This window comes from Salvelinus fontinalis, chromosome 42 (assembly GCF_029448725.1).
Source record: "Salvelinus fontinalis isolate EN_2023a chromosome 42, ASM2944872v1, whole genome shotgun sequence".
NCBI classification, from domain to species: Eukaryota; Metazoa; Chordata; class Actinopteri; order Salmoniformes; family Salmonidae; genus Salvelinus; species Salvelinus fontinalis.
In genome coordinates this window covers 9,737,779-9,762,741 of record NC_074706.1, presented here as the reverse complement: position 1 = coordinate 9,762,741, position 24,963 = coordinate 9,737,779, and the positions used below count along the sequence as shown (strand labels likewise).

General features: G+C 40.1%; 3 protein-coding genes across 3 annotated transcripts in view; 1 reads left to right on the top strand and 2 right to left on the bottom strand.

The window, feature by feature from the left end:
- Positions 1–12,110, bottom strand: part of LOC129841096 (scrapie-responsive protein 1-like) — a 32,184-nt gene extending 20,074 nt beyond the window's left edge. Inside the window, exon 1 of the mRNA XM_055909194.1 lies at positions 11,931–12,110. The gene's annotated coding sequence lies outside the window, so the exon portion shown is untranslated. The remainder of the gene's footprint in view (positions 1–11,930) is intronic.
- LOC129841092 (centrosomal protein of 44 kDa-like) overlaps positions 1–24,963 on the top strand; it is a 166,829-nt gene that overhangs the window by 17,617 nt on the left and 124,249 nt on the right. The gene's annotated exons all lie outside the window — the stretch shown is intronic.
- hand2 (heart and neural crest derivatives expressed 2) lies at positions 17,058–18,906 on the bottom strand. Its single transcript, XM_055909191.1, has 2 exons — positions 17,807–18,906; positions 17,058–17,392 (listed from the first exon to the last, which is right to left on the bottom strand). Exons 1-2 carry the CDS (start codon positions 18,341–18,343, stop codon positions 17,294–17,296), a joined length of 636 nt encoding a protein of 211 aa, XP_055765166.1. The 5' UTR covers positions 18,344–18,906; the 3' UTR covers positions 17,058–17,293.

Below are 24,963 nucleotides of genomic sequence, written 5' to 3'. Positions count from 1 at the left end.
GTGTGCGTGCATGCATGGGTGTGTGTAATACCAGCTCTATAGAATACTGTATAATGTATTTTTTTGTTATTGATTTGTGAAAAGGAAGTGTACGTAGAAGGTCGATGTCAGACACGAGGGGGGGTTCTAGCAGAGCAGACACATCAAATCAAAATGGAAGTAGAGCAGAGTTACCCTCAACAGAAGAGTGTTTCATCTTTTAAAACAAGTTGTCCCAACATTAGTGTTTTCACATGCAGACTCCCCTCTAACTCTCCCTTTTAAATGCACTCAGAACTGAGAGCCAGAGAGAGAGCCAGAGAGAGAGAGAGAGAGAGAGAGAGAGAGAGAGAGAGAGAGAGAGAGAGAGAGAGAGAGAGAGAGAGAGAGAGAGAGAGAGAGAGAGAGAGAGCTGGCCAGTAACCAGGCCAGTGCTGCTGATAAATTGTCAGGAATCTTAAAACACTGGTTATCAGCTGTCTGGGAGGGGATGGGGGTGGGATAGGGTTAGATGTGTCTGTGTGGGGGTTGAGCACTGGCTGGTCTATGGGATGGAGTAGTAGTAGACCTGGTGTGTGTGAGTGGGGGGTGGGGGGTGGAGGTCTAGTCTGTATGTTTATGACTTCATGCCACTGCACCGAAACAAGGTGCCTTTATTTTGGCTACCATGGCTATGCCCCCATTGGATGACAATGCCCCTATCCACAAGAAACGAATGGTCACTGAATGGTTTGATGAGCATAAAAATGCTGTAAACCATATCCCATGGCCATCTCAGTACCCAGATCTCAACACAATTGAACACTTATGGGAAATTCTGCAGTGGGGCCTGAGACAGTGTTTTCCACCACCATCAACAAAACACACACTTATGGAATTTACCTTGGAAGAATGATTTCGCACTCAGAAACACGCAGAAACGTGTAGAATCTATGCCAAGGTGCAATAGATTATGATACTTTATGTTGGTGTTTCCTTTATTTTGGATGTTAACGTCACCTGTATTTTAGCAATGTCCTGCATGGAGAAACCTGATGAACCGCTCTGTACTTTCAGAGGGGTCGGGTTAAATGCGGCAGGCACATTTCAGTTGAATGCATTCATTTGTACAACTGACTAAGTATCCACCTTTCCTTTACTTTTGGGGCAATTGTTTGATTAGTCCGAGTACAACCTATTATAGCCTATGTGTGACTAGTGCATAATGCATCAGCTACACGTAGGTGTAAAATTGGCACTAATTGTAGAGAGCTTCATGACTTCATGAGCTCGGGAGACTAAATAGCCTAAGAACTTGTACACAAGGGGGATACTAATTATGTATTTTTGGTATGACATTTGGTCATCGAATTATGAAATACGGCGTGGCAGGCAGACACAATAAAATGTGTTATGTTCATGTCTGACAGAATGAGGCTATGGCGACCACCGGTCAACTACTTGGTATTCTTTACCCCCTCTTCCTCTCCCGGCAGCGTAAAAATGGCCCTTCTTTTTACCCAAAGGGCGCCAAAAGTGTGTGGTCAGGGTTTATGTTAGCTGCAAACATGATCAAAACCATTCTGCAGCAAGTAATGAAAGCAGTGGGGTGTTGTGGAAGTGTGAGGGCACCTGGAATTTGGGCCACCCGGGAGAGACTTCCGGTTCTCAGCCCTACGGACAAGACGACCAATAAACAAGGGACCACTCCGTTGCAGATCAATCTGCCACCCACTCATTAAATCAATACGCTACGTAGTCTATGCGCGCTTAAAAGGAAACATTTTGGAAAGAAGGGGTGAGTTGCATGTAGGAAGGAGTTAGCTAGCGAAATCATGAATGTTGCGAATTTCTGTTGTCCGTCAGATTACAGTAGACTATAGCCCGTAACTTAAACTCAATTGTAAAAATAAAATACAAACATTAAATCGTCTTTTCAAGCGAAGATGTTTGATTTAAAAGTTGGAACTTTGTCTCCAAAAATGATTAGTCTACATCCCTGTCCCCAAATAAAAACCTAAAACCATAACCATTGTCAACCTAATTCATAATATACATATGGTTCATTTCATGGAGGATATTAGATCTAATTAGAAATAATATATAGGCCTAACCATACCGCCTATTGCATATCAAAAAAAGTGCGCTACCGATACTCACAATGATTCCAAAATGAAATGTTTTTTAAGCCCATAATTTCCATGTAGTTGATTAGTCTATAGATTTAGTCCTACGTGAACTATAGCCTCGTCGAGATGAGAGAATTCAGGCTAATAAATTATGCATTGAAACACACTCACGTTTGATCATTTCTAACGAAAGATCTGCTAAATTTAAGTGAGGATTCACCAAGCATGTAGCTAAGCTCGTTTATTCATTCAATATGTATTTATTCATCTATTATTCTTGTATATAAAAACATTAGCATTTTCTATTTGTTAAAATGGTAGGCCTACTGTTGCAATCTGGGCATGTAATATAAATACTTGTATTAATCATGTCAACGCATAATACAGTATCTCCTTTCAACTTTATAAATATTGTAATAAATTGTATAATTACATGGCATTATCCATATTATTAGCAGTTCAACTTGTACTTTATTAAATTTAGAAAGAAAATCTTTTTGTGTCAAGCAGCACGCTAGGGTACTATAGCATAGGCCTAATTTCAAGGAAGCCAATTGCCAGGAAACCTATCGATGAACAATCACGGCATGCACAGACCATGACATCTTAACTTGTTGCAAATGAGAGGAAATGTGGAAATTAAATTAATCAGTAGCACTTATAAATCAAATGACAACATGGACAGAAAGACTACTTAGAAAGGACCAGGGCCACGTCAATGGACAGCTAAATCGCTCAAGATTGACTTAGAAATTGGACGTCTGTCCATGTCTTGATGATGTTGGGAAATGCCTTCAAACCCAGCCACTAGGGGCAACTGTGAGTGCTAGTGTAACGGATGTGAAATGGCTAGCTAGTTAGCGGGTACGCGCTAGTAGCATTTCAATCAGTTACGTCACTTGCTCTGAGACTTAAGTAGTGTTGCCCCTTGCTTTGCAAGGGCCTCGGCCTTTGTGGAGCGATGGGTAACGACCGTGCTTCGTGGGCAACCGTTGTTGATGTGTGCAGAGGGTCCCTGGTTCGCGCCCGTGTCGGGGCGAGGGGACGGTTTAAAGTTATACTGTTACATTGATGCTGTTGACCCGGATCACTGGTTGCTGCGGAAAAGGAGGAGGTTGAAAGGGGGTGAGTGTAACGGATGTGAAATGGCTAGCTAGTTAGCGGGTACGCGCTAGTAGCATTTCAATCAGTTACGTCACTTGCTCTGAGACTTAAGTAGTGTTGCCCCTTGCTTTGCAAGGGCCGTGGCTTTTGTGGAGCGATGGGTAACGCTGCTTCGTGGGCGACCGTTGTCGATGTGTGCAGAGGGTCCCTGGTTCGCGCCCGTGTCGGGGCGAGGGGACGGTTTAAAGTTATACTGTTACACTATTACAATCAAGTACTAGAGGTAATCCCATGACTCCGGATCCGAAGGTAGCGTGTTCAATCCCCGTGGAAGACACACACTTTTGTTTTAACCCTATCCCAAACCTGAACACTTAACTTCAAAATTTGATGTTTGGAGCCACTTCAATATTTGACGTTTGGATAAATGTAGATTAACGTCAGAATCTGAAGTCAAAATTGGTTAAACCGTGAGATCTTGTTGCAGCCCAGCATTTTGGAACAATTCCTCAAGTTCTCCATCTCTTCAATCTTTGAGATCATTAATTAACTAGACAGGTTAAAATGGACACCTACTCTGCTGGGTTTCCACACATGTTTGAACAGCACTGTGGCCAAGCGATGCTGAAGTGCTGTACTACACCAGATGATTATCTCATGTATCATAAGGGAAAGTAAGTGTAGTCTGGTGCTGAGGCAGCTGGCTCCGGGAAACATACTCACAAAAAAATTGCCTCTGTCCCATTGGCCAGTTTGGCAGCAGCCTCTCTGTCATTGGCCGGCCCGAGAGACCCGAGTGGATTTTCCAGCTCTGTGATTTGATGAAAGGGAAACCTGATACTCATGAGACCAGTGATTGGCCGAGCCATAGAGAACTTTCACAGCCCTCTTTTAATCTGAGTAAAGAGAACAATATCTAAGGTGAGGCATTATACAGGCTTAACCTGTGTGGTTTGGACTTCACTACTGCACTGGCGTCAAATGCCTGGTAGCTGGGGGATTACGGTCGGGGTTATAGGTTATACAGTGCCTTCAGAAAGTATTCACACCACTTGACTTTTTCCACACTTTGTTGTGTTAGAGCCTGAATTTAAAATTGATTAAATTTAGATTTTTTTGGTCACTGACCTACAAACGATATCCCATAATGTCAAAGTGTAATGATGTTTTGTAACATTTTAAATCGGAAATGTATATGGCAAGCCTAAATAAGTTCAGGAATAAACATTTGCTTAAACAAGTCACGTAATAAGTCACATGGACTCTCTCTGTGTAAAATAATAGCGTTTAACATGATTTTTGAATGACTTCCTCATCTCTGTACCGCACACATACAGATATAGTGCCTTGAGAAAGTATTCATACCCCTTGACTTATTCATCATTTTGTTGTCTTACAGCCTGAATTGAAAATGGGTTAAATATTTTTTCTCTCTCACCCATCTGTGCACAATACCCCACAATGACAAAGTGAAAACATGTTTTTAGAAATGTTTGCAAATTTATTGAAAATGGAACACAGAAATATCTCATGTAGGTATTCACACCTCTGAGTCAATACATGTTAGAATCACCTTTGGCAGTGATTACAGCTGAGTCTTTCTGGGTAAGTCTCTGAGAGCTTTGCACACCTGGATTGTATAATATTTGCACATTATTACTTTTTAATTCTTCAAGCTCTGTCAAGTTGGTTGTTGATAATTTCAAGACAGACATTTTCAAGTCTTGCCATAGATTTTCAAGCCGATTTAAGCAACTAGGCCACTCAGGAACATTCAATCTCATCTTGCTAAGCAACTCCAGTGTATATTTGGCTTTATGTTTTAGGCTATTGTCCTGCTGAAAGGTGAATTTGTCTCCCGGTGTTTGCTTGACAGCAGACTGAACCAGGTTTTCCTCTTGGATTTTGCCTGTGCTTAGCTCCATTCTGTTTATTTTTTATCCTGTAAAACTTCCCAGTCCTTAATGATTACAAGCATACCCATGACATGATGAAGCCACCACTATGCTTGACAATATGGAGAGTGGTACTCAGTAAAGTGTTGTATTGGATATGCCTCAGACATAACACTTGGTATTCAGGACAATAAGTGAATTGCTTTGCATGTTTAGGAATATTTTTGTTCCGTACAGGCTTCCTTCTTTTCACGCTGTCAATTAGGTTAGTATTATGGAGGACCTACAATGTTGTAAATGAATCTGTGTTTGAAATTCACTGCTCTACTGAGGGACCTTACAGAAAATTGTATGTGTGGGGTACAGAGATGAGGCAGTCATGAAAAAATCATGTTAAACACTGCTATTGCACACAGAGTGAGTCCATGCGACTTATTATGTGTCTTCTTTAGTTCAATAAATGTATTTATTCTTGCCATAACAAAGGGGTTGAATACTTATTGACTCAAGACATTTCGGCTTTTAATTTTTAATGAATTAGTAAAAAATTATTGAAACATAATTCCACATTGACATTATGGGGTATTGTGTGTAGGCCAGTGACAGAAATTGATTGATACATTTTAAATTCAGGCTGAAAAAGTCAAGGGGTGTGAATAGTTTCTGAAGGCACTGTAATTGTAAGGTCCCTCTGTCAAGCAGTGAATTTCAAACACAGATTCAACCACAAAGACCAGGGAGGTTTTCTAATGCTTCGCAAAGAAGGGAACCTATTGGTAGATGGGTAAAAAAAAAGCAGACATTGAATATCCCTCTGAGCATGGTTCCTAACTCAGTTGCCGGAGAGGAATGAAAGCGTTCAGGGATTTCACCACGATGCCAATGGTGACTTTAAAACAGTTACAGAGTTTAATGGCTGTGATAGGAGGATGAGGATGGATCAACATTGTAGTTACTCCACAATACTAAGCTAAATGACAGAGTGAAAAGAAGGAATAAAAAGTATTTGTTTGGGGTAAATCCAACACAACACATTACTGAGTACCACTCCCCATATTGTCAAGCATAGTGGTGGCTGCATCATGTTATGAGTATGCTTGTAATCGTTCAGGACTGGGGATAAAAAAGAAACAGAATGGAGCTAAGCGCAGGTAAAATCCTAGAGGAAATCCTGGATCAGTCTGCTTTCCACCAAACACTGGGAGATGAATGCACATTTCAGCAGGACAATAACCTAAAACACAAGGCCAAATCTAGATTGGAGTTGCTTACCAAGAAGACCGTGAATGTTCCTGAGTGGCTGAGTTACAGTATTGACTTAGACTTAAGACTTGAAAATGTTTGTCTAGCAATGATCAACAACCAATTTGACAGAGCTTGAAGAATTTTGAAAAGAATAATGGGCAAATATTGTACAATCCAGGTGTGCAAAGCTCTTAGAGACTTACCCAGAAAGACTCACAGCTGTAATCGCTGCCAAATGTGATTCTAACATGTATTGACTCAGAGGTGTGAATACTTATGTAAATTAGATATATCTGCATTTAATTTTCAAAAATATGCCAAAAATATGTAAACATGTTTTAACTTTGTCATTTTGGGGTATTGTGTGTAGATGGGTGAGACAAAACATAAATGTAATACATTTTGAATTCAGGATGTAACACAACAAAATGTGGAATAAGTCAAGGGGTATGAATACTTTCTGATGGCACTGTATATGTGGATATCAGAGTTCAAGGTTCAGGGGAGGTGGATGGATGAATCAGTGGGGAAAATGGCCATTATCTTCCTGTCTGATTTATGACAGGTCCCTATGTGCTTGTGATGGCTGATGGGAGTGCTCTGGGACTGGGAGAGTCAAAATAACACGGTGACGTCGTCATCAGCCCAATTAAAACAAGGAAGCATTCATTGGGCCGCATGGTCATTAATCAACCCGGGCCGTAGCCTGTTGACACATAGTGGGTGACGGAGGTGTGCGTTTGTGTACCCTCACCTCGAAAGCAGTTGTTTGGTTTCTCACTGGATCTGGACTGACGTGCACAGAAAATAAAGGGTACTCATAGATCCAACTTAGTGCCCGTTCAATATGGCAGATTGCATATGGGTCCACCGGCTCTGCACCAGTTAGGGGGAATGCGGTGAACCCTTTCGGAAAGCTTAGCAACACATGTGGAGGAAGGGAGGGAGGTTGAGAGAGAGAGAGAGAGATGGCGTGAGAGGGGGTAGAATGTGGATGGTTGTCATCGCTGTGGTTTAACGCAGGCTAGACACAGACTTCTCCAGAAACTCTCCATTACTGCCCATGATGGATGACAGAGGAACCTGGCCCCGGATGCACCGTCCTCTTTTCTCCTCACAGGGCCCTAACTGACTGACTGACGGGGGGGCTGGAGGGCCCCAACCAGGGGTTATACCATCACCATCACAACACCGCTCCACTCTGACCTGATGCTCATTAATGATCCAGGAGAGAGAGAAAGAGAAAATGAGAAAGTGTGTGTGCGCGTGCACCCGTTTTCTCACGTGAATTCATGGGAGGCACAGCCTATGGTCCCACGCTGTGTCTTATGAAAACAATGTAGTATTGCTGATGTTTTGGGAGACAATGTGGTGCGTAACAACACCAAAGTGTAGCCATTCAGGTCAGCTATGGCACAGAACAATGCTGTTAGATTACAGAGATCTCATTTCCCATGTCTTTGAGAGGACTCAGCATGGCCTCTGTTGATATAAGCTTAAAGATCTTTGTTAGGCGGTGAACAAAATCAGTTGATTGACCTTACATTTTAATGTCTGGCAGGGCAAAATGTCACGTGGGCCCCTAAAAAATAACCTACATTGATATGCAGAATTCTGGTCCTGAAAATAAATATGATCAGTCAGGAAACTGTTCTGCATTTTGAATTCAATGTTTACACTTTATGCCCCTGATCATAACACTTATAGAGAAAGATATAGGACATCTTTCGTTTTTTGCTGAATTCCCTTTCCTAATCTTCAGAGGAAAGTGGCACAGGGTGTAAATATTTATTGTATTACGTCACAGGCTGGAAACACGCTGTGACCTACACAGCGTGATGCCGTCATGTCGACCTAGTTATCCCGGCCACTTCCACCGGACAGATAAGGAAATAGCTGAACTCGCTCCCGGTCAGAAACGCACTGACATACCATGCATGGGAACTGGTCACAGAGGGACAGTGTATGATGGACGATAATATGCTCTATCACATTTTCAACTGGTCAAACCGATGAGGCCTTTGTCTGCATTCGATAGTGATGGCTGCAAGATTCATATTGACAAAATGAGAAGTTGTATTGATTGCCATCAATTGTCGAGGCTACTCAGAAAGAGGTCAGGTTTTTGTACATTTTCATTTTTAACCCCCAGGCGCATTAGTTGTCAGCCAAATACGTACTTGAATGATTTGTTCTCTGTTTTTGGCGAAACCCTGCAGCGACATCTGCGTTCCTGCAGCTGCGTCGGGAGATATAACTGCTGAGAGTAATCGAACCATCTTTAAGAAGTCAATGAACCTCGTCCGAATAGGGATGACATCATATGCTCTTGGGGTAGCCTAATAATCTAGGTGTCTTTTGACCGCTGCTTCGCCATCACTCATACAGCAAGCAAGAGAAAATCCCCTTCAGTCCCTGGACACAAAGTGAAGAGCAATAGACCAGAAAAGCATTTGCAATATGATGTATTATCTCGTGCATGTTGCATGTCATTTAACAGGATTTTGCAAATGCAATCATAGTCCTTTGGCTACAGATAGGTTTAGACTTATGCATTTTGTCTGCTTAATTTAAAAACTGGGTCATACAAGAGGTACATTTTCTGAAATGCTGCCTGTCTTACAATGTCACATAAAAAAATGCAAATAAGCATGAAACGCGTCAAAAATGTTTATATTTGAAATATAGTTTCCATTTTAGTCCTAATTTTAGAAAGATATTTGTAAAAACATTAACCGAAGAACATCTTTGATATGTTTATTGTTTTATTTTAATTCCTTGAAAGACTCCAATATGGGGATCAAGTGGCAATAATCTTAACAGTTAGTAGGCTGTAGTCCTACGAACGAGTCCCTGTCTCTCTTGTCAATGGTGTGTCTAAAGCGCCGTCATTACAACGTTATGCTATTCATTGGTTTGTGTTCAAAATATGTTTAACATTGTGAATGGTGTAGACTATATCATTCTAATGTAGGCTGGATTTGTATCTGTTTCTTGGAGTACAGTGATGGGAAATGCATGGACATTGATTTGTAGGGTTGTTATGGACGATAACATGTAGAGTTCAATAACCCGGGCCTATGAGTATTTTGGTCTATGAGCATTTTAGGTATTCAATTGTTGATGTGTGTTGTCACATCGAAATGACAATATTTTTTTGTGATTTCAAAGTTCTTCCAAAGTAGCCCTCAACACCACATTTTGGATAATAATGCATGCAAGCTGCATTCAATGGCGCGATAAAGCAAATATAGCCACTGATTTGCAGAGTAGTCTACAAAGCCTGGAATATAGTGATTTGTTAAATCATTTTGTGCTATTTTAACGCATTAACCTGAACGAATAATATTTAACCGTTAGTCTATAGTAAGGGTAATTTTTGCAAATTAGCAACTATGATATCTATTTGATGAAGGCTGTATACGCCTCCCATTCCATATGGGTCTGAATTTATATTCCAGCCAAGTTGACCAGACATTCACCGCCGCAATGCTGCCTTGGTTAGGCCTATCGAACAGTTCGGGCACTGTCTATTCCTTTCTTTAATTGGTTAGTTTAAAATGTTAATACTGTGCTTAACTCTTTTCTGTGATGTCCCTGGTCTGTTTATTTCCCAGTGAAGAAATATTACACTACTACCGCGGCGGTAGTATCATCATGCCGCGGTGACGCGCCTTCCACTTAAATAAATTATATAAAATGTCTCGAATCAGGCCAAGGTCAGTCAGTGTCAATCCACAGCGTTTAGCTAACAAAACACAACTATTATGGCTATTAGACGGTATCCAGTCTTAATTATTTGGACACCAATTATTTACAAACCCAACTGGGAACTTTGAATGAGACCTAAGTCTGAAATGTAGTCATTTTAAAACGAAGACACAGTGCTCCAGAGGATTTTGAAGCACTAATGCAACTCATATCGCTATAGCCTATAAGAAAGACAAACACGAGCACATTGTTTAAAAATGACATCAACTTTACCCATAAATGACATCAACTTTAGCATAGCCTAACAAACTTTACGCAAAGCAACCTTTCTAAAATGCATCATTGAGCGCAGGCACACACGCGCGCACGCACGCGCGCGCGCGCACACACACACACACACACACACACACACACACACACCTTGATATGATAGGGCCTACATTACTCAATCACTGTGAACAGTCAATCGTGAATAAGTAGTTTTACAAGCAGAGAGGTTGTGTAGATTTAAATTTCAAACTCTCTCAATCCATGCAAATACATATGTTCCCTCACTGAATCTTATTCGTAGTACTAGGCCTAGACTATATATTTGTTTAAATGTAGGCTAATATATTGCACTGTAGCCTATTGTGAAACACATAATACGTGCTACCTACATTTTTTAAAGGTTTCGGGTAGGGTTGTGTATTGTTTAAAGGTGTATTTTGTTACATCCACAAGGCCAGAATAACGATGTTGACGCGAGGCGTGCATGGTAGTATAGTCTGCAGTGTGTGTGTAAAGGCAGCCATTTTCCGGTCAATGTTTTTGCGTGTAGCATTCCCAACTGGATTTATGGTCTCTATTAACGGTTTTAAATGTTTATCACCGACAAAACAGAACAGTCGCCTCCTGCTCGCCGGGATGAATGGAGTGTTCGCCGAGTCCCCTACAATGACACGCATGCCCCCAGCCACTTGGGAGGTCTGCCTCTCCTCCTCTCTTCTCACTTGATCTCATAGTGCCGCGCGCCACAGGCGAATAGAGGATGCCGTATGAGTCAGAGTGTTTCAGAACAATATTTTAGGATAGTCATTTGCCTAATACACATTCTGTATATGGCAATGGGTGTAGCATATCGTATATATAAAGAGAACCCATGTGAAAACACACATTTGTAATATTTCTACCCTACATTGCACATCCTTTAGATTACCCCTCTTCAATTATATTTTTTATTTCATTGTCTATAGACTTTTCAACTGTAAAAACAATAACACGTTCTATTTGCACTTCCGCTCCGCCTCAGGAATACGTTAAAAAGGTCTATAGTAGTCTATTGAATGCCAACGTTGTTCATTTTGTGTAAGTCGAAAAATCTGCACCATCAACATATAGCCTGTAGCTAGCACACACACATGGGCCTGTGTTACTGCATGCATTTCAGTAACCATACATTTCTGAGTTGTCTTTTGAATATGTATTATAATCATCACGCATATCATGATAATGACAATGCATTGTTATTATTCTGATTATTCGGGTTATTATTATGATGGTGATTATTATAAGGCTATTTGTATTACAGTGTTATAACGTGTCGAAGTGGTACTCCAGTGTAGCCTACTTGTCATTATAATAACCAGTAACAGAGCGGCTTACCACGAGCAAATAAGCGCACAACGCTCCACATGGTAGCCAATGCAATAACTATGGAGTTACATCGTCGTAGTCAACTTTGACTGACTTCCATCAACACCGTTACTGAAAACTGTGCATCACATGTAGGCAAGACAGGAAATAGCCTCGATAACAAAAATAAAAGGTAAATATCACAATTAATTCAAGTGTCCCTTGAAATGTATTCAAAACAAATGATGAAATCCGCGTAGTTTAGGCTACTTACCATGGATTAGATAAGGTTCGTTATATCCACGAGCTCTAATAGGAAGAAATACCATCAGTGTTCCAACCGCCCGTGTCGATTCCCCATCCCCTGATAATGGCCTCGGCTATACAGAGACCCGGAGCGGTTCCTTTCATGCCGAGCACTCAGGGCTTTTCGACAAGACAACCAGCCTCTGTCCTGGGAGCTGACGCACCGACCTGTGCCTGGAGAAGGTTTTTGAGGACGGTTTGGATGGAGAGGGAGTTTTTTTGTGAGAAACTCAATCTCACATACAGTAGCAGGCCCCATCTGGGAACTGTCACAACTGACAGCAACACAGGGCACAGGCCTGATCTTCCGCACAACATTGCGCGTAAAAGTAGGCATATAAAAGGTTTTGCATGAAGGTCGATTGTTGTCAGGTCCGTTATCTGTTTTTGGGGATATATTTGACGTATTATTTCCAATGGTTGGAGATGGCACACTGATAAGCGTCGCGGAATATTCTGGTCACACAAGTCCAGAGATGCTCTTGGACTCGAGCTGATTTCACGATCTCTAAAAAGTTGGCATCATATTTATGCGCGGCAAACTTGAAGCAAAAACAACCATTCTGCAATGTTGTTACACACTGAAGGATGCAAATATTTTGTTGTTTGTTCATTAGTTGTTGCATATAGGCCATGATTTTACTCATCCTTCATTGAATTATAATGGTGAATAAAGTAATTATCTTGAAGTAGTAATATTTTCACTTGCAGCCTCGACATATATCCTTCATCTTGCCTAAATTTGATATATTTATATAACAGCGATGCATTGTTGAAAGTCCACTTGTAGTGCCAGTTGATGCTTTTGAAACACCCGTGTTCATGAGACATAAACATGATTTCATCTAACATCTAACACTGGGCAAAACTGTTTGAATCCACGTTATTTGTAATTTCAACAAAAACATTTATTTGATGAAGTTGAATCCCGTGGAAAACTGATTGGAAATGAAAAAAGTAATCAACATCAGGGATTTTCGTATTTTTTTCACCCAACTTTTAACCTAAATGACCAGGTGACATTTTAAGTTGATTTCACGTTGAATTCACGTTAATTAACAACTCAAACAGATGTAAATCAAAACTAGACGTTGAACAGATGTCTGTGCCCAGTGGGTTGTATTGTCGGAAAATGCTCTTATGTGTTGTGCTGGCATAGTATTCAACTTATTTGTTCAGTATATTCTGTTGGTCTTAATGTGTTTTTTAAATTATCAATAAAGAAGTGGCTATATTTTTTTTTAGTTGTGACCAAATTCTAGCTGTATGCGTAATAACTCTCATTATGTGTAAAACAAAAATGTACGCATGAATATGTCACTCGGTCTGTGCCCTGTAGATCATTCGTTGATTGTGCCCTATCCTCTTAGTAATCACATACTTGTCCCAGCTATATTTAAATATATCCCCACTGCAGCGCAAAATCTTATTTTTAATCAAAAGTTGCACTGTTGGAATATTTTTTTTTTACAATGACGCAACGTTTCATAGGCTTTTGTTTTAGTGCTGGACCATGACCAATCATAGGCCTAGCTCAGTAGACAGTGGCTCGTTCCTCTGCCCAGGCGCTGCTGATGCCTGCCTGATCTTACAAGGCTTGGATAGGTATTTTACCTATCAGCTAACCACATCATATGTTATTGCAATCTGTCAGTCGATGATGTGGCACGCAACCACTGATTTATGCGTCTGAACAGAGGAAAGCGATCTAGAACTTCACCATAGAAAGATTTTGACTCACGTGGGTTACATATAGTAGGCCGTCATTGTAAATACGAATTTGTTCTTAACTGACTTGCCTAGTTAAATAAAGGTTAAATAAAATAAATAAAATACAAATATATAGTATGTTTGCAATCTGTTTTGATTGCACCTTTTGCACTTTTATAGTTCTGCAAAAGTTATTTTTTCAGTATTAAAATAGTCTCTCCTTAAAATACAAACACATGCATAACCCTAAATACTGACATACTTCTTTGTCAATTAATTGATGCCACAGTTTTCCTATATGGGCTTGATAGAAAAAAATGCATTAAGAATGATCCTCTTTCCAGATTGCGAGTGGAACGCACCGCGTCATTACGTTCAGTGTTGCAGCAGTATAGCTTCGAAGCATCTGATCCGACGTCAACATGTCTACCCGCCCTCGTTGAGACTGCAAGGAGAAAAAAAACTGGGTAGGAGGGTCTTATGAAGTAATCGTTCGCAGATGTTTGTAATACCAGGGAAAAATCTTATTCCACACTTAGAGAAGTCTATCATGTTGTAAGTCCAGTCCACTGCCGTTATTAGAGGGAATTAAACAAGAGAACAAAGAACAGTATTGACCCATGCACACTCATTTTGATCGTATGCGGTGTGCAATTAAGGAAATGAAAAGCTTTGCTATTGTAGGCCTAGGCATACCAGCCATCCTGCAAACTATATTATTTCGGGATAGCACAGAGGATTAATCAAAACGTAGCACATTTGATTGGCACATTGGACCAGGTTATTGCTTCCTACTGCATTTACACTGATTTGAGGATGGTGAGCTCAACCGGCTGAAAACAAAGGATGTAGCCTATAGGTCTATGTGTTGGCCTATGAGTTGTATCCTTCTATAAATAATACAGCAGCAGGTCAGTTTCATCTCTTTATCACGATAGCCAGTTGATAGTATTTCGGACGCCATCTTGACACGGACAGACAACAAATTATTTATAATTATCCTACTTCGGACTCGTGAAACAAGCCAATTTCATGTTACAATTATCTAATGCAATCGGATGGACTGTAAATCTTCGGTGTGTCCAATCCTCTTCTGATTTACGTTGCTGTAGATGTCACTTTAATTGCATAGCTTCTCGTGAAGAATCCTTTGGTCTGTTGTAGCCTATTTGAGGTCTGTTTACTCACCAACCATGCATTCAAAGGACAAGTAACGATTATTCTCAGGGCAGTTTAAATCCAGTCTACTCTCTAATAAATATTTACCAAGCTGTGATGCAGTGGGCAAAAGTGTGAAATAGACATGTGAAATGCAAAATGTTATGTTACAGGCTTTTATGTTGCAGGCCTAGTCTATAATTGCGCAGCTGACACACATTGATAAGTGAAGCAGGCTGTAGACGTAATGTTTTTTTGGTTTCGTTGTAATGTTTGATTAGTGACGTGCATTTCAAAACAAAATTATCTAGCCTATTTATAGAACAATAGGCTATTATTTTCTATCAAAAGTAGGATATTAGTCAAATCCAAAATGATTTTATGCAAAGGCTACAGGTTTCATCGTCCGCCCTCAACCCCCAACCCTAAAAAGGCACTTCAGCGCCGCATTTTGATAGGCACGCTATCAATCACACGAACATCCGATAGCTGGGCCCTCTCTCTCGAGCCTCGACAATCTACCTTCCTCGGACCAACCAGCTTTTAACGTCAAAATCCACATTTTTTCCCGGCTCCGCTCTGTCTCGTCCTCTTGTGTTTTGGGCTAGAAGAGTGGAATGCCATAATTAACCAATGGAATTTCAAGCCTATATATGCTATTTCTGCCACCATGTTTACATCTTTAGAAGGGTTGGTCATGGAGCCTAAAGAAAGGCCAGTTTTTTTTTTTACTTAGACCATCAAATTAGAGTAGCCTATAGCTATTATGCAGTTACTAGAAAAATATTTAAAATAGAGAATCACTTTATAACATGGAAAATGGAGTCACTAGCAGCAATAAATAATACACATTGTAATTGTTGAGTATACACCACTTGTGGTTAACTCGGTGGTCTCAATGTTGAGTAATTATTCCACTATACTAGCCTATTAGTAGGCCTACAATTCTTATAATCAAGATAGTGCAGCCTAGTAGTGTGCGCTTAGTCTATTTGTTTATTTCTTCCTGGTGATATTGAATGACAACAACAACGATACTAGCCTATAGGTAACAATATTACACTAATAGCAAGGCTGTTAATGAGGAATTAGCATGTAATAGCAATCATCTAAATGATAGGGCTAACAATAACAGTCTGTAACAACAGACCTACTAATAATATTATACATCATAATACTCGTCATGATAATAATAAGATGCCTGTAATCAAGGAGGAAAATGACAACAGTGTTACATGTTGTTGAAGCATGGATACATTTCCTGGTGATTCTGTTGAATTGGTCATAGCCCCCATGAACATAAACGATAATATAATTGACCCCTATGGCAGCTTATTGCTGACCGAAAAGACCACAAAGTAAGTATTCGTCTGGCGCACTACACATGAATCTTCTATCCACCCAAATAGATATTTAGTTTCATTGTAAGCTGTTTCTTAGACTATTTTTTATCTCCTACACGATCACCTATGTCAGAACCCGCATGTTCTAATAGGCTACAAACACCAGACAGGCAGTTTCTCCTGCGCGTGGGGATGCTTCTGTTTCTACTCGAGGAGCTGTTGTGGATGTATCGCGTGAGCGCTGTTTGACAGGACTCGGGAAGGGAGAGCCCAGGCAAGCCTATAGACCTTAGTTTGAAATCAAATTGAGGCCTAGGCTACCTCTAATCAAACAGAACATGCATGATTTAATTTTTACTATAGCTATATCATACTTTTATTTCTATTCAAGGGAAAAGGCTACCTTGTCTGCTAAGACGCAAATGTTTTTTGAAGAATATGTCATACCTTGCAAGCGATATTTTACATTGAATGAGTTTGGTATAGAATAAACCCTTTAAAGTCTGCCTCGTATTTTCACTTTAATTATGCAACAAGGTGGTTGACTTTGTTTTTAAAAAAAACAGTGGTTTATTGAATTAATTACATTGTTTACATCTCAAATATTATTTAAATTCCACGTCTCTGGACGGAAGTGCAATTGAGTGGACTAACAGTTGTTTAAAACACTATCAAATACTGTATACGACCACAAAAATGACAACATAACACTTCATTACTTTTTCTCAAATAAAACATTCGCTTGAACTGTGACCACAACATCAGCCAAACACCATTGATATTTATATCGAAAGAGAGATAGATGGAGATAGAAAGAGAGATAGGGATAGATTGAGAACGACTTCACATACACCATAGTGTCCAATATTTCTGTTTGGTTTACTCTTGGGACAACAACAAACATCCAACCAACAACATCAGACAATGACAAGGTCCCTTACCAAAGGGTGTTGTATCTCCTCCTCTTAAAAATTGAATGTTTTTTTTCTTCAAATATCCACTCTCCGTAGCGGCAATTGCACATAAATATTCCATTAAATAACGTGAGAGTACAAATACAAGCCTAGAAGAAGACTTTTTCATCATTTCAAGTCTTTTTTTGAGAGGAGAAGAAGGATATTCACTGTTTGAGTTCCAAAGCCCAGACATGCTGCGGCCAACCAGTCCTTCCTTTGGTTTTCTTGTCATTGCTGCTCGCTGTGTTTTTCAAAACGTCACTCTGTTGGAAACAAGGAAAAATCGGATGTATGTTATTGTTGTCGAGAAGTACTACTTTCTTGCCACTTATTACCACTTCTCTCCGGCATTCAAGGCTGTTATTCGGCCTACTGTGGTGTGGGAGCCTGAAGTTGTTAATACAAAATTATTATGAAAATTATAATATATTTACAGTATTTTATAACGCCAGTTTAGAACAGGTATAATTTAGCAACTTTGTCTCCATAAAAGCAGTATTATTGTCGCATATGTTGTGATATTATAGGCCTTAAGGTTGTAGCCTATTGAGTTTCACAGCATAGGCTACTACAAACCTCGATAATAAGCAAATGTATGATCTAAAATGTCAAGCCTTGCAGGAGGCTACTCTGTGTTTGCATAAGCATGCATAACTGAAATTACGAATTTGTCTTACCACTTCTTTCTTTCTCCTCTCCTCCTTTGCTTCTGTCTTTTTGAAGTCTGCTTTGAAGGCCTCTGCGTCGCCGTTCTGCTCGTCCTTGTCCAGAATGTCCATGAGGTAGGCGATATAACTGGTAGCCAACCGGAGGGTCTTTATTTTGGACAGCTTAGTATCCGCAGGAACATTAGGGATGCAATCCCTGAGCTCCGAGAAGGCGCTGTTGATGCTCTGAGTCCTGCGCCTCTCCTTTCGGTTTGCCGTAGGTCTCCGTTTCACCGGCCGAGGTCCCATCCCGATCCCAGCGACGCCAGCCCCGGGGATACCACCTCCGTAGTGTGCGTGGTCTAACGCCGGGCCCCCGGTGGAGTAGTCGGGGCTGTACGAGGGTGCCATACTGTAGTCTGGGGGAGACATCTCCGGGTGGCTTATCAGCCAACCGTGGAAGTAGGGGTTCTCTTCGTGGCAGCGGCTTGCAGCTGCTGCTGCCGCGAAGGAGTAGCCTTCATGATGCATCACCGGATGGTGAGGGAATCCACCAACTAAACTCATGGCGACACAGCAGTAGACCAAAACCAAAAACTGTGCTACTAACGAACCACGAAACGAATACGCGTTCGCGCTCTCCGATTAATGTCAGGTTCTTCAAAATAGTTTAGGGAAATAGGCTATTCTCATATAAAGTAACTTGGTTCAGTTGGTCATTTGAAAAGCACTGCTATTTATAGTTGTCCAATATAGACACCTAAACGAAACTTCAGCAATGCATGAGTTTTTAGACGTAATTTTTTTTCTGTTTTGCTGGTCTATGGTGTGGAATATATAAGAATGTTGTCAGCTACTTACACGTATTTCTCAATTTGTCCATTCCCAACGTGAGAAAGTTCCTTCTTTTCCATTACGGAGACAGACAGTGCATGTTTCGCCTGATGAACTGCGTCCTCAAGCACTTCGGATCGAGCTTTTCCCCTCCAAACTCTTTATGGATTCCAGACCAAATTCATGAAATAGGGCGTCAGATAACAAAAAAGTTCTAAATCCCAGCTGCTATAGTGTGCACTGCACGCAATACACAGCCTTTCAGTTGAGCACACAACCAGAATTCATCCGTTTGATCTCCATGTCACAGCTTCATCTTTAGAACGACTTGGGTTAATATATGTCGTCAGGACCACTCTGAGCCAATCACGTCTTAGAGGAGGAGGGACATAACCTACATTGCTGGGTGTTTTTGCTCCTACATTTCAAAGGCCCCTCTTAAGCATTGGCAGCCTCGACATATTTTATTAATGACATTGAGATTGTGAAAAATCCATACACCGCCTAATTAGACTATTGAAATGATAAAATCATCAACAAAATGAGAGGTATGGACGTTTGTTTGCCTTCAAATGTCAACGTTAGGGGCTGTTGTAGGCTAATTTTAAGAATGATAGGCCTATGATTAGTGGGAGGCTATTACTATTTGTGGTTTGCACGTTTGATTGTACTCAACAACAACAAAAATACGTAGGCCTAAACGTCAAACGCATGATTGATTAATTTATTCATGAAACTCGTCTTGTCTTGATGTAAAAGTTATCTATCAAGGAAATAGGCCTACATCATTTTGTGGGGTTGTAGGGTCGATTATTTCGGTCATCTATGCAGCAATGCATTTATTGTACGTGCATGGAAAGGCGATTCGATATCGTTAAACAGGAATATTATTCACAGTAGCCTATGATTTTCACATCTGACACTGTTTCGTATTCATATTAAAAGTCTATATTTGATCTGTCTCAAGTAGGCCAAGTCCCTTATCAATAAACCAAGCGCATTATAGGCCTATTGGTCACATTCCTTATTACTCGTGCAAAACAATTATTAACTCCATTGCATGATCCTACGTTGTGTCTCATAAACAACAAAATGATGCGAATAGCAAACAACAGAATCATTTCATATTTAATCTGTGTAGAAATAAATACTGCACTTTTTCGACATGTATTGACTTTACCTGACATGCACTGTTGCTCGATTAGCGATCATTGCACACTTGGCTAAACGTCCATCAATTCGATAGCAAACTACGCGTAAAGTCATTTTGAAAGTAAAATGAGAGGCAAAACGTAATGGAATTATGTTGGCCCATTCTCACAATATATCAAATATATATATATTTTTTTTAAATACAACATACTATTTTATGATATGCACAGCTTTGACATGTATTTACTTTTTGTTGTATAATATATTTCGCCCATCGAAACAACTGACTGGCTAGAGAATGTTGGCTGCGTTTGCTATATTAGCATATAAACACTATATATCTATGTGAAATTAAATTGTAATTCTTCATTTACATTGCAAATAAATAATGCCTATTTCATTATAGCATTATTTTGGTGCAAATATGAATATAATAGAGAGATTAACCCTAGGCCAACACTTCATAGGACCTTCCTCCAGTACTGGAATAGGCCAAAACATAAACCGATAGGCTTGAATGACCAGGGAGAACCCAACCGATGACGCAATTTAAAGCAAAGTAGGCCTGGTTCGCACAGATTGCTGATAAGGTAAACAATTCATTTAAATACTCGACTCATTTTGTTTCAGGGCTCATTTGAACCTTTATTTAGACTCGAGGTTGTTGATGGTCACGCCCATATTTATTTATGGTAATCTCAATTGGCGAAAGACCAAGTTTATCATTGCATGGTAACTCATAAGAAATTGACACGTAGTCTAGGCTATTGGCTTAAAAATGAACCATGCGTATTTTGATACAGTTCGATACTCATTAAAGATGCCTTAGTAAATGAAACGGACTAAATTGCACGGAGAAACCATTACATTTGCTTTGAGGTAAAACCCATTTTATTCTGTAGAACAATACTGCAGACCATATGGGGGTCAGAATAGACGAGTTGTTTTATTTGGACTTTCCTCGGCATATCTTATTCAGCCCACACACCGCATGTTGAACGTGTGTGTGCGCGTGAGTGTGTGTGTGTGTGCGTGTGTGTGTGTGTGTGTAGCCTAGATATGTGTGTCTGACTATAGAAAAGGAGAGAGAATGTGTAAAAGAAAAAAAAATCCCAAACTCAAAAGGAAGGCAGAAGGGCCCATGATTTATATTTGTTTAAGTGTTGTATGTGGGGGTGGTGGAGTGTAATTCATCTGGCTGAATGGAAGTTCTTTAAGTAATTTAGATACGTCCAGTCTCCAGTTAATGACACACAATTAGCCCATAGGTCACTTGTTCAGACTCCTGTTACAAACCCCTCCTCTGCTCTCTGATTTCCTTTGAAGCTGACACTGAATTTCGTAAAAATAAATACAAGTTATGCAGAGCCAAATATTTGAGCGTGAGAGAAGTGCTTGATGAACGTGATGTACATTCGGCGGAACTCAACCGACGACTGGGGATTGTCATTACGAGTGCTATTTGCGTGACAATTTAATTCAATGAACAAAAACTCACTTTTTCCATGCAATTAAGCGAAATAGCCCTACAAAATGTAGACATCTCAAAATAATACGACGTAAAATAATAATAGTTCTGTATTGCCTAATCATGGTAATAATACTATGCTTATTTTATATAGCCATTTTCATTACAAAGATAATCTCAAATAATCTGTAAAAACAAACAAAACAAATGTAGAGATCTGACAGGTCTTGGTAATAACCCATAACCTTTATAGGAAAATATTGAGAAGTTATTCGAATATCCTGTACTCATACAATGTGTCAGTTATTTGTAGGATGGGCAATAAACCTTGAAATAAATATTATTTTTTTTGTGAGAATTTCTTTGACATCCCAAAACAACCTCAAAACACAAACAGACTAAAATGCCTCCCTGGATGGCCACAATACTTAAGACCTACAGCTAGTATAAAAGCCCATATAGGCCTACAACATGCACAACATATAGGCCTATAGGCCCTAAAAATACGTGAAATAGATTGAAAAGCGGGCACTTCTCCATTTCTCCTCCATACAAGCTCTCATGAGGTCTCATTAGCGAAACATTTGGCTATTTCCAAAATTGCCCAATCCAGCAATGTCCCGTTGGTTGGATTTACAGCAGGGCTGGCCGTTATCGTTGTTGACCCCAGTAACAAGCTCACATCACCTCTCTCTCTCGGTCATGACAGCAGCAATGGTCTGAGCTATAGTCTAATGCAGGTAGGCCTAAGAAGGTAAGCGTAACAACCGTAATTTATTTAGGCATTAAGCTCATCCGAAATGTCGACTGATAGAGAACAGGCTAAAAGCTGGATTTAAGGGACTTTTACGAGATTTTAATACAACTCACCTGCTCGTATGAATTACAGCCATTTAGAACCACCCTTTAAATCCCATAAATACGCTTTGAAATGCTTGGCGCTTGTTATTGCGAATGCTTGTCATGTCTAATATACAGGAGGACGATGTGAGAAAGTTCATTTATTGGAACAAAAGGCTTGATGCGAAACATCAGAGGAACCATGCAGAGATCCCTGGCATTGTGCGCATGCAGGCTAGCTAGCTTAAATTAAATTGAATAGTATTTTTACTATAGGCCCTATTATAGGCCCTTTATACATAATGCACGTGAATTAATTAGCTATGTATTATATATTAATTAGGCCATTTAAAATACGTGTTTTGTATTTTCTTTTTTTTTACATCTTTGATTAAGCCAAATTGATATAACTATTGTTTACCTATCCTCATAAAGCCCAGGACCTGGCTCGTGTTCACTGTGCAATTACTCATCAATTATAAATTATACACAAGAACATGAGTACTAGTTAAGTGGTTGTCGAAATATTAACGTTAGAAAGATTTTCAATACCGCACACATCGTGGCAAACGTTTGACGACATGAAATATAATGCAGGAATACACTTTCAATGTATTCATATTTTAAAACGAAGGAAAACGAGCACGTCATTCAACAGAGAACCAATGATAACATTGAGAAGACTAAAACTCAAAACCTTTTTATTTATTCAAACCACTCAACTAAAAGTTCATTAAATTAACCCCCTTTCAAAACGGCATACATAGGCATTCATATATTCCCTCTTTTTTTGTTCTACATTTTATTTGCCAAAGACATTGATTAAAGACTAGAAACACTCAAATACATCTATTAAATCACCTTGTAATGTATAATGGCAAATTGTATATAGGATGCGATAAGTTCTCTCCTCATATTGTGAATGTGTAGAATCCATATAGTGACAGAGCTGCAGAGGCAGCTATTCTTCCACACTCCAACACATTATCTCTGCTATAGTCAGTCAGTAGTGAGGCCAGTGCTGGTCAGGTAGCTCAAGGAGGTGAACATGGCTAGGGTAGCATTGCGTGACTGGAAACCACTTAAGTTAGTGTTTAGCAATTTTCTTATGATGTTATTTCTGAATTTCCTCAGTTTTATCTGTGAGTCAGGATCAATAACCTCAAAGTCAAAGTCAAAACACAACTCGATCACAAGTTAGCAAAATCCATCTATCCCATTCACACATTTGTACACATAATATGACACATAGTTTTTCCATAAAAGTTGAAATATCATAAACAATGACTGAATTCAAACATATCTGTCGAACTACCTGTATTGGGTCAGACCTGTTTTGGGAACTTTCTCTTTTCCTTCAACAACTCCCTTCTCCTCTCCTCTGTCCTCCCTTCCTCCCTTTTCCATGTTTCTCTCTCATCCATAATAGTTATCTGTAGTAATCATCACTTCCTTAGCCCCTGTCACTCAGCACCTGTTCTCCCCCATCACCTCATTGATCATCCCTACATACTACACACTACTGTCTGTGTGAATTGCTGAAGTTCGCCATATAACTTTCTCATATGTCTCTCTCTCTCTCTCTCTCTCTCTCTCCCTCTCTCTCTCTCTGATTCTCTCTCTGATTCTCTCTCTCTCTCTCTCTCTCTCTGATTCTCTCTCTCTCTCTCCCTTTGTCTCTCTGATTATCTCTGTCTGTCTGTCTGTCTGTCTCTCTCTCTCTCTCTCTCTCTCTCTCTCTCTCTCTCTCTCTCTCTCTCTCTCTCTCTCTCTCTCTCAATTCAATTTTAATATCAATTTATGGGCTTTATTGGCATAGGAAATATATGTTAACATTGCCAAAGCAAATCAATTAGATAATAAACAAAAGTGAAATAAACAATACAAATTAACAGTGAACATTACACTCACAAAAGTTCCATAATAATGAAGACATTACAAATGTCATGTTATGTGCACATAGTTAAAGTACAAAAGGGAAAATAAATAAAATCAATATGGGTTGTATTTACTCTCTCTCTCTCAGGACAGACCTTGCTGGAGAACCATGGAGGAGAGAGAAGAGGGCAGGATTGTCTGGTCCTCAGTCAGGGCCTGTTGTGTTACAGTACCTCTCCACCTCTTCCACTCATCTCAACCCTTATCTACACTCCCTGTCCAGTGTTTGGATAGACTTTCCCACTCTTTTTTTCCCTCTCTCTCTTCCTCCCCCTCTTCCTCTTCCTCCTATTCTTCTTTCCATAACCACTCACTTCTGATCACTCACCCCCTTTCTTCTCTCACTCTTTTTTCCCCCCTCTCTCCAAGGGCCAGGTTCAAAGCCGTACTCCTCACCTCACCTCTCCCACACCAACCTCCACCCCCTTCCCCCTCTCCCTCTCCCTCTCCTCCTCTCTCCCATTGTCCCTCCTATCGTCCTCTGGGTGTCTATCTCATTGTGTAATCCTGAGGTGTGGGAGACATGGTGACACCAAACACATAGTTAATCCACTGTGCTTACTGTGCTTTGCGGCCAGGCGTTTTCTCATTGTCCACCGCTAAGCACCGGAGATAGAAACCTTACAGAAACCCTACAGAGGGTAAAATGAGAGTACAGCTTCAACGTGTGGGAATTGGAGAAATCCAACATGAGTGATATTATCCTTCTTTGCTTTCAAAGTCCGGACAAACAAGTCCATACATGGTAATCCCCACAAACTGATCGAGATATAAGCTATCGGCTCACGTTCAAACGCTAACGGCCATTACCCAGAACCCCCTCCGTGTTTCTCGTTTTTGTTTATCCAATATCCATAATCAATCTCCTGCAAAATGAAATGAAGAAAAAAATCATTATACTGTTGTGGAAGACTAATGTACTAAGACTGTCTGTGAGTCTGGTTTCTCATCACTG